This window comes from Lutjanus erythropterus, chromosome 12, assembly GCF_056507025.1.
Source record: "Lutjanus erythropterus isolate fLutEry1 chromosome 12, fLutEry1.hap2, whole genome shotgun sequence".
NCBI lineage: Eukaryota > Metazoa > Chordata > Actinopteri > Lutjaniformes > Lutjanidae > Lutjanus > Lutjanus erythropterus.
The window spans coordinates 13135314-13152350 of NC_139328.1; the positions used below are offsets into that span (position 1 = coordinate 13135314).

Genomic DNA, 17037 nt, shown 5'->3' on the forward strand with positions numbered 1-17037 from the left:
TGCGCCTATATTGTTATGCAAAACTTGTGAAACTGCACTTTGATGAGACCTTGTAATACTTAAGTACCTTATAATTGTTATTCTATGATTTAATGAGCCATACATACACATTAAAAAAGCTTATTTCATTGTCTCGTGTTTGAAGAGTTTTTGGGGGGTCTTGTGGGGGGCTGGCTGGAGGAAGTCTCCGTCTGCGTGTGAGGGGTGAGGGTGAGAACAAATGGGAGAGAGGGAGGAGGAGGAGGCCGCAGAGAGGGGAGGCAGAGTGGAGTGGAAGGGGGAGGGAACAAGGGAGACAGCCCTGGCGGCGCAGTGGGAGGACTATCCCATGCCAGGACTTGTGGCGGCTGCAGCGGCAGCCTGGACTGGAGGAAGTGTGCTGAGGGGGGCCGAGCCGAGCAGCAGAAGCAGCAAGTTCTGGATCCGAGCGAAAGCTTCCATTTTTATCACCCGACAGCCAGCCGGAGAAAAGGCCGGGGAGAGGAGAGGAGAGCACCGGAGAGCAGATTCCAGTAGAGGAAAATGAGCCTCTCAGCCTGCATTAAGCCTGTATGACGGGCTGAGGGCTCTTTGATCAGGACTTTACCCCACTCTTTCTCTTTTCAGCTGCAGCTCTGACTGACAAAGAGAAGCAGAAAAAAAGAAGAAGAATCAAAGTAACTCGCCCTCAGTTTGAAAAGGTAAGGCACGGTGTCCGAACTTTTCCACGGTCAATCATTAGCAGGGAGGCTTTTAAAGTCGAGCTGGTCACTACTTAAAAAAAAAAAAAAAAAGCAGGATTAGACTTCCACACTCTGCAGCACCTTTCAACCTTTTTTCCCTCCTTCTCTTTAGCCCTTTGCTCAGTCACATTTCATTGAGTTTGCTCATTTATTCAAAGTGCAAAACAGGGCACTGCTCTGTATTTACTTTGGCTCTGAGTCCCACTAAACCAGGGGTGTGTGTGTGTGTGTGTGTGTGTGTGTGTGTGTGTGTGTGTGTGTGAGAGTGTGTGTGTGTTTGTGCTTCAGCTCCTCCAGAGGACAGAGAAGGGAGTCATTCAAACTGAGCAAGCACTGATCTTGTGATTTTTTTTCCTTCCTTTTTTTTTTTTTTTTTTTTTTTTTAAATGTGAAAGAGTATTATTTATGGCCTTTGAATTGAATTCCCTAAAGCTTGGCTTGATCTCTTTGAGTCTTTTTAGCTTTTAAATGTCTTCCTCAATGAATTGTGTGTTGCAGTGGCTGTAATTTGGGGTTCCTTGCTGTTGTGGGCTGTATGGTGTACTGGAGACCTTTTATAATGTGAAACATATGGGGCCATTCTTGTGGAGCAGTCTATAGAGCTCCAAAAGAAACAACCTTTTTTGTCCTTTGTTGACTTGTTTGGACTCCTCTGTAGATAGACAGACAGACAGACAGACAGACAGACAGACAGGGAAATCTAGGATGGAGACTCAAAATTGGAGAATTTGGCTTTTTCTTTGAGCTACAGCTGCTGCGTGGTATTTGCGGCCTTAGGGGCCAAGTTCCTCAGGCGGCCATTGTTGATGACATGTACAAGTGTCCTTACATCACAGCCCTCTTCTTCTTCACCTGAATATCAGTCCCTCCCCTCCTTTACCTGCTTCGAAATCAGACACACACCTGCATTTACACCCGCCCGGCCCGCGCACCTTCCTTTCATGCAACATAAACCATGCAGGTTGTTCTGAACATTTTGCAGGCTAAACTCTTTCAAGATTAGCTCTAATTACAGGCCCGGCAGTGAGACAGGAGAAACATTTTTTTGAACTGGCAATTATAGCTTTTGTTGGTGGTTCTATTTTGAGGTCAGAGGCGCATGAACAATATCTGCCCCCCTCAAGGCGAAGGAGATGTGTCCAAAGTGTCAGTTTTTTGCCCGGCAGTTACAATTGGTCACACTTTATTTTACATTTTGAGACCCCTATCAGACTTTATTAGAGGGCAATTTTGGACACATTACAGCAGATCTGAACCGTAAACTAAAGTAAAATCTCCAATCTACTACTTAACACACAGCTTCTGTGGCTGATCCTGTGCAGTTAGCAGAGTAGCCCAGACCAATGCCTAGTTTTTTGATTAATCATGATCGCACTCACCTATAGACAAACATCCACTATTCCTCTACCTCTAGATCTGGTTCTTGTATTGTTTTTAAATTGAGAAGTAGCAGTTATGTGATTTCACTTTAGTTTACAGTACAGTTCTGTTGTGATGAGTTTCTAATGACTCTCTAAAAAAGTCTAATAAGGGTCTAAGACTGGGAAATGGCACACTTGAATTTACAGTGCAGTTCTGCTTTAATGTGTCCCTAATTACCCTCTAAGAAAATCTAATGAAGAACATATTATTTCTAGTTTTTGTCTAATTTGATACAAAGTACAGCTTGTCACGTCTCATTAGTGTACTGTACAGTAAAGTTCAACCGAAATGCAAAGTGTCACTGTTTCCTCACTGATAAGAGGCGGTGATAACAAAGGGCTGGATGAAAGGGGATCCTGATAGTGTGGTTTGGACAGGTGGGTTGGCACAGGGCTGGGGATGTTGTGTACTGTAAGCAGCACACTGTGATCTAACCCTGGGAGGAGGAACAGAATGGGACGGAGCACTGGGGCATTTCACTTTGTCACAGCGGTGCCACGGCCACTCGGCTTGACATGTGTAAGCCATTAAAGAGAGAGGAGAGAAGGAGACCTGGAGGAAGAAGGAAGGAGAATGAAAGCAATAAAGGGGGAAAGAATGGCAAGAAAAAGAGAGATGGAGGGAATGAGAGAGCGAGAGTGGGAGCATAATCCATTTTGGAACGCATTCCACTATGACCTTGGGATAGAGAACGGTAATTAGGGAGTACTTTTAGGAGCCTTAAGGGTGCACAGATCTGCTCCGAGCCAGGGCTGTCATTTTTATTCCCTTCGTGAAAATGTGGGACAAATACACGTTAGGGTTCCAGGGTTGCTAAATAAACTTGCTAAAAATACCCAGCTCCCCCTCGATCCTGCGGCTTTTTCTCAATAGTTCTCATGGTTTTGTTTATTTCAGTTCCTCGGCAGTGAAAGGGTGTCAAAGCCACAGCACAAACATATAGAGCCCCTGACAGGAAAAGGACAGAACAAACTGTGGCCTTGTCCCTCTCTGCCGGGCCCTTCGACCAGCCTGTTATGTCACTGTGGACATGTTATCCCGCAGTATGAGGCTGCGCGCTCGTGCCAAGTATGAACACAAGGCGGTTTGGAACAGTGAAGCTGATGGTATCAGAGTTATTAAGGTGGCTATTAGATGTGGATGCTAAATACCAAGTGGGGGCTACAGCCGCAGAGGACAAAGAAATAAGAAATCTGTTCTGGTTGTTCAACTCTTGTCATCTGATGGAGCTGTAAACAGGCATGAATAGTTCTTTTCATGCGCTGGGCAAACAAAGAAATAAAGATAATTGCGAAAGAATGGAGCTAAATTTAGTGAAAAATGCGTTAAGTTAAAAAAAAAAACATCAATCCAGCATTCCACAGGCAGCCAGACTTCCTGAAGCATTTATGGCACTTTAGGTGTTACTCGCGTTCGCAGACAAACAGCTTAGGAGATCATTAATCTGTCCAGAGTCTCCCAAAGAGACAGCAGTGTAAAGTATGTGTAGACTCTTTTTCCATAGGTGCAAAACAGAGCCCGTTCCTACCTGCTGCTGGGTTGGATGAGCTTTATCACCCCACTTTGAATTCAAGCTCTAATCTTAGCGGAAGCAGCTCTGCCGTCTGCACCAGATAAAGTTTGGGTCGATGTGTAACGAGGGGTTAGGTGTTTTTTTTTTTTCTTTCTCCTTTATCAGTGCGCCCATTTTCATTTCAGACACATAATTTCAGTTTAATGGACCTATAAAAATATTTAAGCTGTCACAAAATGGAGGCTGTTGCCGCAACACGTCAATCATAAACTTGAGGCCGGAGCCAACAGAAGCAATTCAGCTTGATTTCAGAGCGTGAATGGGGGGGGGGAGGAACGCCTTGATTGCTTTCATATGTGTGCAAGTGAAATGATTGTGGACATTTTTAGTCTTCTTTAATTGATTTAAAAACACTAATTTGCAACCTACCCAGTTTTATTAGGTAGACTTTTATTAGGTTGCACTAATGCAAACTGTGCAATTTTTCAAATTCTGAATGCAACAAATTATAATCTTCAAATAAAATATTTCAGGAATATTTAATTTCTACACTGGAGGTCCCCAGACAGGACAGAGACTTGAGGAGCGCTCCGTTCTGACAAAAAGTTGTCCCTCAGATGTGAGACATTTTGGTTCAGTGTGGTGGTTTTTTTTAGCTAAATCACTGTTTCTTTCCCTGTTGCCTTAGCACAGTGAGCCAACATTAGCAGGAAAGAGTGTCACGTCAAACCATGTTTAAAAAATTGGTAAATTAAGGCAAATTTTCTTTATACACACAATTGCATTTTAGGCGTTTATGTCACCTATGGACAGAGCCAGGCTAGACATTTCCCTGTCTTTATGGTAAGCTAGGATGCTCTATATCTACTGTCTTCTACTGGCTTATACAAGTATGTAAAAGTAATCTGCATGATGATGACCACACTGAGATCACTAATGGAAAATACAGCGTTGGAGTCTGTAGACATGTAGCAACCAGCCTAATCACACACAAACAAACTTTTGCATAGATGGACTTGGTTGTTGTGGCTCAACACCAGGCCCAGCAGACAAGCATGCAAAGTTCTTGCCAACTGTTGTCACCACAGTGGACTCAAAAAATGAAAACAGCTATGAGGTCACTGTTCACATGATTAGGCCATGGTTTAACCCTTAGGGTCTGACTAACCGGTGTCTGGATTTTTGAGACAGTTCGCTTTGCGGTTCATGTCTTATTAGATGATGCTGCTTTCATCTTGTGGCTCACCTGCTCGTACAAAATGGACGATTCCAGGCCAGGTGACGGGTGTGGCTTCTGAAATAGAAACGGGCTCCATCCCAACGCTTTAATATGCCTTCCTACTCTGTCTTGTCGCTCATTAATGGAATGCTTGATCAATTTATTTTCAGCGTTGCTCTGCATAATTGAGAGAAAAGTATTTGGAGCCGGTCCCGAGCGTTGGTCATGCGTGTGTGAACGTGGCTGACAGCACCCACGCAGCCTAGTCAAGCTCTTACCTGCAGGGGTTGGAGCTGGGGGAGCCAGACACACCCTAATCCCCCAACATCCTGACCTTAGCAAACCTGTCGCAGCTTGCCCACAGCAGACCTGGCAACCCGTTGTCTTGAATCTCTCCTCGCCTGCCACACTCCTCTACCAGCCTTGCTCTCACAGTGCCATGGGTGGGCTCGGGATTTGAGTTCCTTGGCACTGCTTATTCTGCCTTTGTGAGCTAATGCTGCGCCTCAAACCAGGAACAAAAGCAGTCAGTGCAAATTAAAGACCAATTATCTTTAGTGCGTGCTCGGGCAAGTCGCTCATGTTAGCTTGAATGATGAGCGGAGAAGTGAGAGGTCGAGTAGGAAAAGGATGTTGTTTGCCGCAGCGTTGTGCATGAATGATTCATGTGGAATTAATGAGCATCAGTTGATATTTAAAAGTTTTATGATTCATTTTATAAGGTGACACAGAAGCTACATGTGTGCATCTTTATGGGTTTTGTAGGAATGTTAATGATTGATGATTAATTGCCGTGAAGTATTTCACACATTAGAATTTATTAGCTGACAGTGTGTATTTTGGGCAGCATTTCCCTGGAGCCTGCAGGTTTTGTCAAGATTTGGTTTGGTCTGTGTTGTTAATCTAGAAATGGCAGTAATTTTGCCCTATTTGACATCGTTTTGTTTGGCAGAGCCATTTGTTGAATAAGGGCAGGCAGACAAGAGTAGCAATTTCAAGCAAGAGCCTTATTGTTTTTTTACTCTGTTTGTTTACTTTGCTTCATTACTTAATGTTTCAGACAGCGAACAATGTGTCCCTAGAACTGTTTGAATAAAACTTAAACAAAGGAATTGAATTGAAATCTTTATTTGTCATTACACAAGTGCAACGAAATGACCAAAGTGTATTTGGAGTCTTATTAATTTCTAATGATTAACTGATTATTGCTTTGAATGCACACAAGTTGCAACCCTAGTATTTGTTTAGTTACTTTGAAAGTAGTCATTTAGTCAGTTATTTAAAAGGTTTTTGTAAGTATTACTATGCTGTCTGGACAAGAGTAAGATAAGAAGATTGATATCAATTTTATGTCTGTACGTTAAATATGAAGCTAACATCAGGGTAGTTAGCGTAGCTTAGCATAAGCACTGGAAATGGGGAAATAGCTAGCCTGGCTCTGTGCAAAGTCAGTCTACCAGGATGATAGCACCTCCAAAAACAAACACTGAGGTTTTACAGGGTGTTATGTGCTGGACTGTTTCGTCTTAAACAAGTAAGTAGGAAATTTCTATGCCTATCTAATAGATTGGCACATATCTATTGAGCTTTATGTCTACCATACAATAGAAGATTTTTAAACGATTTGTATAAGACTTAAGTCTGACAACCTCTCATATCTAAAGACAATTTGTCAGAAGTTTTAGGTCATTAACTGAATGACAGGCTGAGTTTTAGACAACCTTGAGCCAAATGATTGGGACGACGGCGTGCCTTCACTCCAGCAAGACTCTTATCATTTTACTCGGACATTGATAATTTGTCTGCGACAGTGAGATCCCTTCAAAAGTCGTTTGGTGTAAGTCTGGCATTAGATGTGTTTGCAGGCAGATTTTGTTACAGACAGAGCCAGGCTAGGTGTTTCCTCATCTTACAGTAAGCTAAGCTACCCGGCTACTCACAATAATCTCTTCATCTAACTTTCAGAAATAAAGTGCACAAGCGTTTCCCGAAATGTCAAACTTCCCAATCTTTTTCATCTAACTGAGCAAACTTTTTAAGAACTCCCTGAAAACACATCTTTATACTGATAATTGCTGTACCAAATTAATAAAGTAACATGTTTTCACACTCCTGGGTCACACAGAGGTTAAGTGTTGGTTAGATACCCTTCCCATCTCCAGTTAGCACGGTACTCTGACACTTCCAAAACATCACTAAGCCTTCTTCCCATACCCCTGCCCTGGAGATACACAGAGCCTAAGTGCTGGCCGACCTGTTCATTAATTTCCCATTAGTCAACAGTTTTTCCTCAGAGTCTCCGGGGAAATAGACTAACCCTGCCCTTAGTCCTGACAGTCCCTGAGGACCTCTTCCCCCCCGCTCCCACCACCTCCACCAACACACACACTCGCACAAAACACCGGGCCCCGTTTCCCCGAGTGATGACCTCTTCATACACATGGCCTCTTTCATTCCGCTCTGAGGGCTGGTTTAAGCTGTGGCTACGCCGTCCCTGGTTTATGGCCTCCCTCCCCGGCCCCCTTCAAAGTGTTGGGCTGTAGCCTGCAGTCACTGCGAACTTAATTGATGGACACATTCTTTACTGTGGATCGATTTAATCACAACAAACAAATGGGGTCATTCAAGAAGGAGCGATGATATCTTTGGCCGTTTTAGGAATGTGTCTGTGTTTGTGAGAGCGTGTGCTTATGTTTGTGTGAAATCTGAAACATTTATTCGGCTGTATGGATCTGATATCTCTTACAAATGGTAGTATAGATCAGTTATTTTTTTAAGTCACTGACAATAAAACATTGGGCTTAGTTTGCTTTATGGACAATAATATTATAACGTATAATATATCAGATTTTGTCAGGGATAGAATGAGAGTTGAAACAATTAATCAATTAGTTGCTTTGTTGATCAGCAGAAATTAAAATCACTATTTTAATAACTGATTTATTGTTAAAATGCCAAGCATTTGTTTTTCCCAGCATCACAAATGTGAGAACTGGCTCCTCTTTCTTGTTTTGCGTGATTGTAAACTGTTGGTCAGACAATAAAAGCAATATGAAGGCCTCACTTTGGCGCTTGAACATTGTAATGGACATTTTTCATTGTTTTTAAAACTTTTTTATAGCCTACACAAAACAGTCAATCAGTTAATTGAGAAAGCAAGCAGCAAAATATTTGATAATGAAGATACTCTTTAGTTTGTTAGAAAGAATTTAATGTTTTTTTCTCACTGTCCACTAACCTTCATTAAGATGGAGACATTGTCAAATAACAGAAAACAACAATTATATGCAAATTAATTGAAAGGTAAATTATAAATAATAATAATAATTATTATTATTAATAATGATGATGATGATGATAATACATCTTCCTTAGAATAATTAGGAAAAAGTAGCTTAAAAGATGTAATTGTAAAATCTTATAACAGAGCATTTCCCCAAGAAATTAGTGCTTTTTCATTTATTTTATTTAATAATTTTACATTTATTTAACCAGAGAAGCTTCATTGAGGCTGCTTTGGCTATGATAGCAGTAACAGTTGATTGCAGAAAGACCAAAGAACAATATATGCCACAAAAAAACTACCAAAACACCCCAAAGCATTGACCAGACTTTGTAATTTTAGATCCAAGAAGGTACAGAAGGTTCCAGGCAGATGTGGTTTTGTGTAGAGCACCAGTGGCGAGGGCTGTAACTTTCCAAATTTTAATTCACAATAAAAATAATGTGCATTTTTTTTTTTTAGAATAATCTTTATTCTAGTCCATAGAATATCAGAAATGTCAAGATGTCTTTAACAAACCTGTGTATATTACATTGAAAATCACTTAAAAACAGAGAGAAGCACAATTAATGTAGGAAAACAGCAAATGTTTTCATTCCCTCGATAAAAAAACAATTAGTTGTCAGTTGACTTATTGATCAATCGACCAATGGTGTCAGCAGCAGTGATAACAGGCGACACTTTGCTGTTCTCCGGCTGACAGAGCATACAGAGATGACTAGATAAGAGAATAAGGGATGTGTCTGTGGATGTGGTGGCGGGGTGAGACAGGCTCTCTCCAGACCACCGCTGCAGGAAGTGCATGGACATGAGGTCAGAGGGACACGCCATCACTCTGGGATTTACAGCAACTGGTTTCAACCGGAGTTCTTTGAAAGTTGTTTTTGTCTTTGTCACTGTTGCTCCGACTGTGGGGACTAGATTGCTGGTGTTCAATCTCTTGATACCCGCTGCTGCGCTGTATGTCTTTTTGCAGCAGAGGTAAGTGACAATCATCCCTCACATCCTCAGAAGCAGCTGATATATTGTCTCGTTTCAGCCGGTACAGTGTTTGTGACGCAGACTGTTGACCGTTTCTGTGCAAACGCCCTCTGTCATACAATCTGGAATTGAGGTCATTCTCTAAAGATATCTGCGGGAAACTCAGACACAATGACTAAAGCCGAGGACTTTGAACGTCAAATATTGACTCAAGCAAAGTCACCTGCACTCTTAGAAATAAGCTGCTAACTAGAACCACGAAGGGTTCTCCGGCTTGTCCCCACAGGCTCCACTTGGAACCCTCTTAGAGAGTTCTACCTTGACCCCAACATAAAGGGTTATACCTGGAACCATCTGTGAAGGGTTTCACCCAGAACCCCCTTTAAGAGATTCTTAAGAGAACCTTTCTAGGGTGTAATTGAACCCCCTCTCTGTGGGTTCCATCCAGAAGCTTTCCACCTTCTAAGGGTCCCAACAAGACAAGGAGTTTTTATCTAGAACACACTGAAGATGTTCTACAGAGCGCCCTTTTATATTCCAAGAGTTTTATCTAGAAACTACCATGGGGTTCTACTTGGGGTTGTATTGAGATTTCAACAAATTCATCCTTCAAGAATTTCAGCAAGAACTCTGTCTTCCAAAAAAAGGTTCTTTGGATTAAAATGATTCTTAATGGAACCTTTAGTCTGACAAAGAACCCTAGACAAATCCTTTTTACACAAGAGGAACCAAGTAGTCTTGGGTAGACCCTCAGCCCTTCATAAAGAACCCTTTTGGAATCTTTATTTCTCAGTGTGCCTTAAAGCGGGAACTTTGTGAGGTAATTGAAGGGTCTGACTGAGCCACCTGCGTCTCTGCTTCATTATTTTTAAACAGGAAGTCCCAAAGATTCACGATGGAGGAGGGATACGAGCTCGACCTGACGTACATCACAGAGCGGATCATCGCCGTGTCCTTCCCCCGGGGCTGCACAGAGGAGATCTACTCTCACAACTTGAAGGACGTCACGCGAATGCTCAAGTCCAAGCATGCAGATAATTACCTGGTCAGTGCTCGCCTACGTGCCGCACGCTGTCTCACCTTGAAATGAGCTTAAGTCAAGTGTCAAAGTGCAAACGGTATTGATGTCAGGGCTGATGGGCTTTCATGGGATATTGACAGGAGACTATTGATCTCAGTGTAATGTAAGGAGCGGTGTTAAAGCACTGATCTCAGAGACATTTGAAGTCTTTGTGTTTCTTTCTTTAGATTATCAACCTGTCAGAGAAAAGACATGATCTCTCTAAAATGAACCCCAAGGTGAGTTTAAAGGTTTATAAATTCTGGTTGACCTCTGTTCACCTTCTGATCAGCTGTTTTAACCAGCTAAAATAAACAGTATAATATTGATTGGTAATGCACAGGAAGTCGCATGTTTACAGTGAGTGATTTCTTGTTTGTAGACCCTGGATACAGGCTGGCCGGACATGCACGCTCCACCTCTGGATAAGATCTGCACCATCTGTAAGGCCATGGAGAGCTGGCTCAACGCTGACCCTCTCCATGTGGTGGTCATACACTGCAGGGTGAGCATCTATGAATTGTGTTGTAGCAGCTAGCTTTAGTTTTACATTCATAATTTAATGATTACTACAGTCTTTTTTGTGAAAACCCCTAGCTTGGCTTATTAAAGGGATAGTTCGGATTATTTTAGCCATTTACAAAAGGTCCACTTAAAAAAAAAAAAATCAACATCAGTTTACTTGTACACTATATTAAGAGTATTTTCACTGCTTCACTTTATTGTCAGACAGCCATTTCTGATGGGAAATCATCAGTCTGTCATTATCTGTCAGTTTGTTTGTGTGATTGTGTGACTTCAGTAAATCTGGAAAATCTTTTTTTAGACAGAAATGTCACACAATAACACAAACAAGCTAACAGACCAAGGCAACAGTAGACCAGCAACTCCCATGTTCTGCAAAGAAAAATGACTGATTTTTCCTTTGGAGTTTGGTTGGTTTGGAGAGAGTGATATTTGGCTTATATAACTACAGTTTCCTGTCGGAAAAGGCTGTGTGACAGCAAAGTGGTGAAAATATTCTAAATATAGCGCACACCCAAACTGATAATGATTGTTTTTTAGGTGGACCTTTTTAGTGGCTGAAGTACCTTTTTTTGCCGATCACAGCAGTACATTGCTCTGCTTCCTACTACACTGACTCCTACTGCTTCTACAAACTGCATAAGTACCTCACACAACCCCACTTCAAAAAATCTGATCTATTGCTTTAAGTGTCATAAGTATTTCTCTATGATGTAAAATATTCATGACTAAACAAGCAAAGCAAAAAAAAGTGTCCTATCAACCCACCAACTGTCATAATATTCTGGTTAAATCTTTGCTAAATTTTGATTGGTGCACGCAAATATGTGACGCAGCATTTTTCTAAACTACAGATTTGTGTCATGTGAAATAACCAGTGGTGTTTGGCAGAAAATAGCGTGTTTATGTGGGATCCCATCACTCACAGTGGGGAGATGATTGACAAAATAAGTATTTGGGGCCTTTTAAAAACAGTGAAACCGCAAGTGCTGGATGTGTAGTGAATCATCTCCTGTCCTCTCTTGTTTCTTTAGGGGGGCAAGGGCCGAATCGGAGTTGTCATTTCATCCTTTGTGCACTTCACCGACGTGTCCGCCAGGTAATCACAACCGTGTGTCGCATATTTCATGTCACTTGAAATATTGTTGTTTACTCTGAGGTCAGGATTTATCATAAGTGCACCCGCTCTGTTAGCAACAAGTGATGTCAACAACAACCCACAACGGTTGATGAAGACTCATTCCGTAGACCACAAGCAACGTCGCCACCTAACCACGGCTGATTTATTTACCTCCTTTTAGTTTAGGGTGAAGGTGATTCAGATAGTGAGTCAAACAAAAGTCACCTCTCTCAGATTCAAAGGAAAACCGCACAATTAAAGCCATGAATCACCCCATATTGAATTGCATGAATCAACTTGGAAAAATGTTAGTTACTGTAATAGCTTCTGGCCACAGTGTCAGTTTCGTGAAATCTATTCATCATGAAGAAAACTGAATTATCTGACCATTGTTAGAAATTCAGTGAGGCCGGAGCTTTACTGAGCCCTAAAGTAAAGACATGCAGCAAACATTAGGAGAGATGGCCTGGTGTTACGCTGCTGTGTAGATCCTTTCTGCACACAGAAGGGTCACCGTGGAATGAGCACGCAGCAGATTATTTTCAAAATATGTTGCACCAAACTGTAAAACTAGCATAAGATTAAGACAGATTAATTTTTAACATCTGCTACGTAAACCTAGATGAAATTTAATTCTGTTGCACCAAAGATTTTGATCCCAGTTTAAAGGAATGGCCTCAAACCAGTTGAGTTTTATGATGTGTCTCTTCTTTCTTTAAATGCACTCAAATTTATTTTATACTGTCTAGCTCCAGACTGTGCACTTATTTATTAATTTATTTATCTATTGATTGATTTATTTTACTGTGGGTAAGCAAGCATCTCCATATTGATTGAACTGAGATTAGTTCTAAATTGTGCAACAGAGCTCTGCTTCATATTAAATCTGGGTTTTTGTGAAACTCCGATTTGAACTAATCTCAGGCTAAGTTTCATCCTTGTTGGTGCAACACAGTCACAGTGTTTGTGTCCCGCTGAGGAGGACTGGGTCGGTAAGGCGAATGTGAAAGACAGAGGGCAAAAAGAGGCAGAGGAAGAGATAGGAAAACAATGAGGCAGATTTACAATGGAATAGATTTGAGGGGGGGAGCAGAGGGAGAGGGCCGACGAGAGAGAAACAGAGCTGTGGTGAAAAGGCTCCAGCGCCTGTTGGTTTTAGGTCTGTCTGAATAGCAGAGCTGTGCACACACTCTGGCCTCTCTCTGTCCTCCTCTCCCCCTCCGTGTTTACTTAAGGCTGGCATTCTCTTCCTCTCTGCTGGAATCCCCTGTCTCTCTGCTTACTTTCACTCTTGTCCATTATGCATGTGTATGCATGTGTGTGTGTGCGCGTGTGTGTGTGTGTGTTGTCCTAATTTAAGTTAGGGTTAACACCATTCAATTATAGAGCAGCGGAGTGTAATCTCTCTCTGGAGTCATAATTACCTAAAGTGTTTAATGTGTCTCTCTGTCTCCCTCAAAGTGCTGATCAGGCGTTGGACCGTTTCGCGATGAGGAAATACTATGATGATAAGGTCTCAGCTCTGATGACACCTTCGCAGAAACGGTAAGACCCAAAACTCAAGCACGCCCTGCCGTCTAGCAACACGCGTCTGTCCACATGTTGTTTGACTGGTGCTTTGTTTACCCGCATCCAAACACATTCATGTCCCGGACCCACCTGATTCAATACAAAACTTTGCATGTCCTGATGCTGTTTGGTTATTTTTTTTTTCACTGAAAAGCCCGCCATTGTTGATTATTGTAATGAGAATGGGACCCCACGGTGATCTGGTGTAATCCTAACCCTGTGTATCATCATTGCTTTCACTGATGGCTCTTCTTCCAGTTTCTCCTGGCTGTTTTGTCCCCAAGTTTATGTGAAATAAACATTTAGCAATTATTGCATGGACAGATGAGCCCATATTATGGTAGATGGGTTTTTGTATATGTGATACCTGAGTTTTGGCAGACAAACGAAGATGATACTTTTTGTGATGCTTTACTGAAAGTAAATGTTTTTTTCTGCAAAACACTTTTTTCATTTAAATCTATAATACATAAAATTTCTACATTAAAATATCTAAAAACGCTACACGTTATATATTCTATTATCCCAAATGTTTGCAGCAATGTCCAAACACAGAGGTATCTGTTTCTTGTGAAGATGATTGTTCATGGCGTCATTTTTTTTTTGTTATTGTTTCAATGTGACAGATCCCTAGCAGCTGATCTTACATATTGTGCATTTAACAGCTTTTTTGCTTATAGTTAGATGAGAAGATCGATACTACTCTCATGTATGTACGTCCAATATGAATCTACAGGCAGCAGCTGCTTAGCTTGGCTTAGTGTTGTATAAATACTGGAAAGGAGTGGGAACAGTTATCCTGGTCCTGCCCAAAGGTAACAAAATCCACCTACCAGCGCCTCTAAAGCTCATTAATTAACACATTATATCTTGTGTCCTGGAGTGTCCTGGAGTCTTGTCAAATCTATGAGGTTGCCAAGTAAGAAAGTCACAGCTACCAGCCAAGAAATTGTCTGGCACATGAATCCCTGTAAAACCACAAAATGTTTTTGTTACACTTCAGTTCCTGTACAGATTACAATATGTTAATTAGGGAGTTTCAGATGAGCTGGAAGGCAGAATCTTTAGCCTTTTGGATAGAGCCAGTCTAGCTGTTTCCCCGTTTTAAGCCTTTGTGCTAAGCTAAGATAACTGGCTAGCTTCATATTGAATACAAAGTCATAAGAGTGGTATTGATCTACTCATCAAACTTCACAGCTAAAGAGCCTATTTTCCAAAATGTTTAACTATTGTTAAGTCTGAGAAAATAACCCCGATGAAGTCATAGTGATTTCACCAGGGTTGTCCCAGTTTTGGCTTGGAGATTGCAATTATTTTAATGAAAGGCCTGTGAGGACATTTTTTTCAGGTGAGGATGGTCTAATGAAAATAATGCCAGGGTGTATAATGGGAAATGTAGTGAAGGATACAGTGTTTGTGGAGCTTGACCAGTGCTAGGGATTAGGATCCAACAGATACAGGATTTTTAAGACGATGCTGATACAGATATTAGGGATTTTAAACCATTTAAAAAATATTTTCACTGGTATTTTTAATAATTCTGAATAATAACTCAATTTGAATTAAGAAAAAGGGACAAATATACATATACAATCCAAACAAATGTTAAAAAAAGACAATCTGGGTATTTATGGGTATTTCTGTGAAAAAATATGGGACAACTTATACACCAATGCAGATTTAGACTGATGTAGCTGAGCTAGTCCAATATCGGGCTGATAATAATTGATCGATATATTTGGCTCTGTTAGGGATTGAACGCCTGTGTATCTTCAACCCTGTGATGCATCGATGTTCTGAATCTAAAATTTGTAACTATCTCACTTTTTTAAACAAGTAAACAAGACTACTTGACAGTTTTGGTTGTGGTAATACGTCTAATTCTCCTGCATATTATTTACGTCCGGCTCTGTGCTTTTCTGACAGGTATGTTTGGATCCTCAACAGTCTTTTAAGTGGCTCCATGAAGATCAACGCCTCCCCGTTGTTCTTGCACTGCGTCATCCTTCACGGGATACCGAACTTCGACACCACTGGAGGTTAAACTCATATTGTTTACCACTACACACAGCTGCAACTCCCAATGAAACTACAGTTGTTGCTACCACTGCAGTATAAAAGACTCCAGACACAACCACATCAGAGCTGGAGCAGTAAACAAGACTTGGAGACTTATCTGTACTTTTATATCTTTCTCTTTTTCCAACACACATGCGTGCTCAGACAGATAGAGGCACTCAAGTAAACACAACTGAAGAGAAGAACTTGCTTACTGGTTCCCAGTAAATTCATGGGAATTCACACCCGCGTTTGCATGTAAATGACTGTTTTCTCTAATTTCGCTGAAACAACAAAGGTCTTCGTCACTTAGTGGAACTGAAATCCCTTTCTCACAACATCGGCTTATCACACTTTAACTGTGAGCAAAACAATTTGAGATGCTACACATGAATGTCTTGCCTTCGGGGCTACTTAAGGTCATGTTGTCATTGCATGCATACCTATTGTTTATCTAAGAATTTGTCTTCCTTTTCAGTGTGTCGTCCGTACATCAAGGTTTACCAGGGAATGCAAGCAGTGTATTCATCTGGAATCTAGTAAGTAGTTTATACATCTCATACAGTAATTTTAACATTGTTTACTTCAAAGGATGTTGGAACATATCAGAGCAATTCTCTGTTTTAATGTTTATTAAAGGAGAAAATGTAATATATTTACTGTACAGAATCATAAAAATGACCATGATAAGTCGTCAGAGTTTGAGGGAAAAATGCTTCTTCGAAATTTCCAATCCAGTGCCTGTTTCACATTTATTAGAGTTCAAATCAAAGCCGCATTGTTTGCTGAATAAGTAAATATCTGGTTATGAGTTGGAAGAAATCAATGGTAATAATTGAGAAATATATTAATGGAGTCTGGTAAGACAGGCCGTCACTGAACTCCAACTTCAGAGTGTGTGTTTTCGGAGTTGTGCGCTGTTGTTTTCATAATAACGGGCTTAACATTGGATCGACAGACAGTTTGTGGTTATAAACAGCTGATCAACTTACAGTATATGATTTCTCGTTGGTTTCCATTGTCAAATTATAATGCTGTTTTCATCTTGCGCTCCTGCAGTGTTCCTGCAGTGTTCCTGCAGTGTTCCTGCAGCCTGCCCAAACCTCCTCAAGTTTGGGGAGGACGGCGCAGGGACAAACAACTTAAACCATAGAGTCAACCACTTCAGCCATAGATTGTATATTAAATAGGGATTCAGCCTTAAAATACTGTCTATGGCCCCAACTCGCTATTTGGACTGCATTCCAAATTTCTGAATACCAGGGTCTCACATATTACTACTTTAACGATTCTCCAAATTTTAATCGCTGGCTCGATTGAGAGAAAATTAGTTGCCAGCTATTGTGATATTTAATTAATCACAAAAATATCAGACATATGCTGAATCCACTTTCTTACATGTATGGGTTTGCTGCTTTTCTTTGTCATTTATGATAAATATTGTAAATGAGGAGTCTGTGTATTGAACTGGCTGGACAAATGGAGCGATTTGAAGATATAATTTTGGGCTCTGGGGAATTGTGATGAACATTTTTCACAATTTTTTGACATTTTATGGACCAAAT

The 17037-nt window shown here is 41.0% G+C and overlaps 1 protein-coding gene across 1 annotated transcript in view; it reads left to right on the plus strand.

Annotated features, from left to right (window-relative positions):
- The first annotated feature begins 310 nt into the window (after nucleotides 1-310).
- The window catches only part of LOC146317704 (tensin-3-like), a 44115-nt gene continuing 27388 nt past the window's right edge, over nucleotides 311-17037 (plus strand). Inside the window, exons 1-8 of the mRNA XM_084731352.1 lie at nucleotides 311-680; nucleotides 10017-10185; nucleotides 10389-10439; nucleotides 10583-10705; nucleotides 11760-11824; nucleotides 13307-13390; nucleotides 15341-15453; nucleotides 15951-16011. Coding sequence (XP_084587478.1) covers nucleotides 10036-10185; nucleotides 10389-10439; nucleotides 10583-10705; nucleotides 11760-11824; nucleotides 13307-13390; nucleotides 15341-15453; nucleotides 15951-16011 — 647 coding nt within the window. The 5' untranslated portion in view covers nucleotides 311-680; nucleotides 10017-10035. The remainder of the gene's footprint in view (nucleotides 681-10016; nucleotides 10186-10388; nucleotides 10440-10582; nucleotides 10706-11759; nucleotides 11825-13306; nucleotides 13391-15340; nucleotides 15454-15950; nucleotides 16012-17037) is intronic.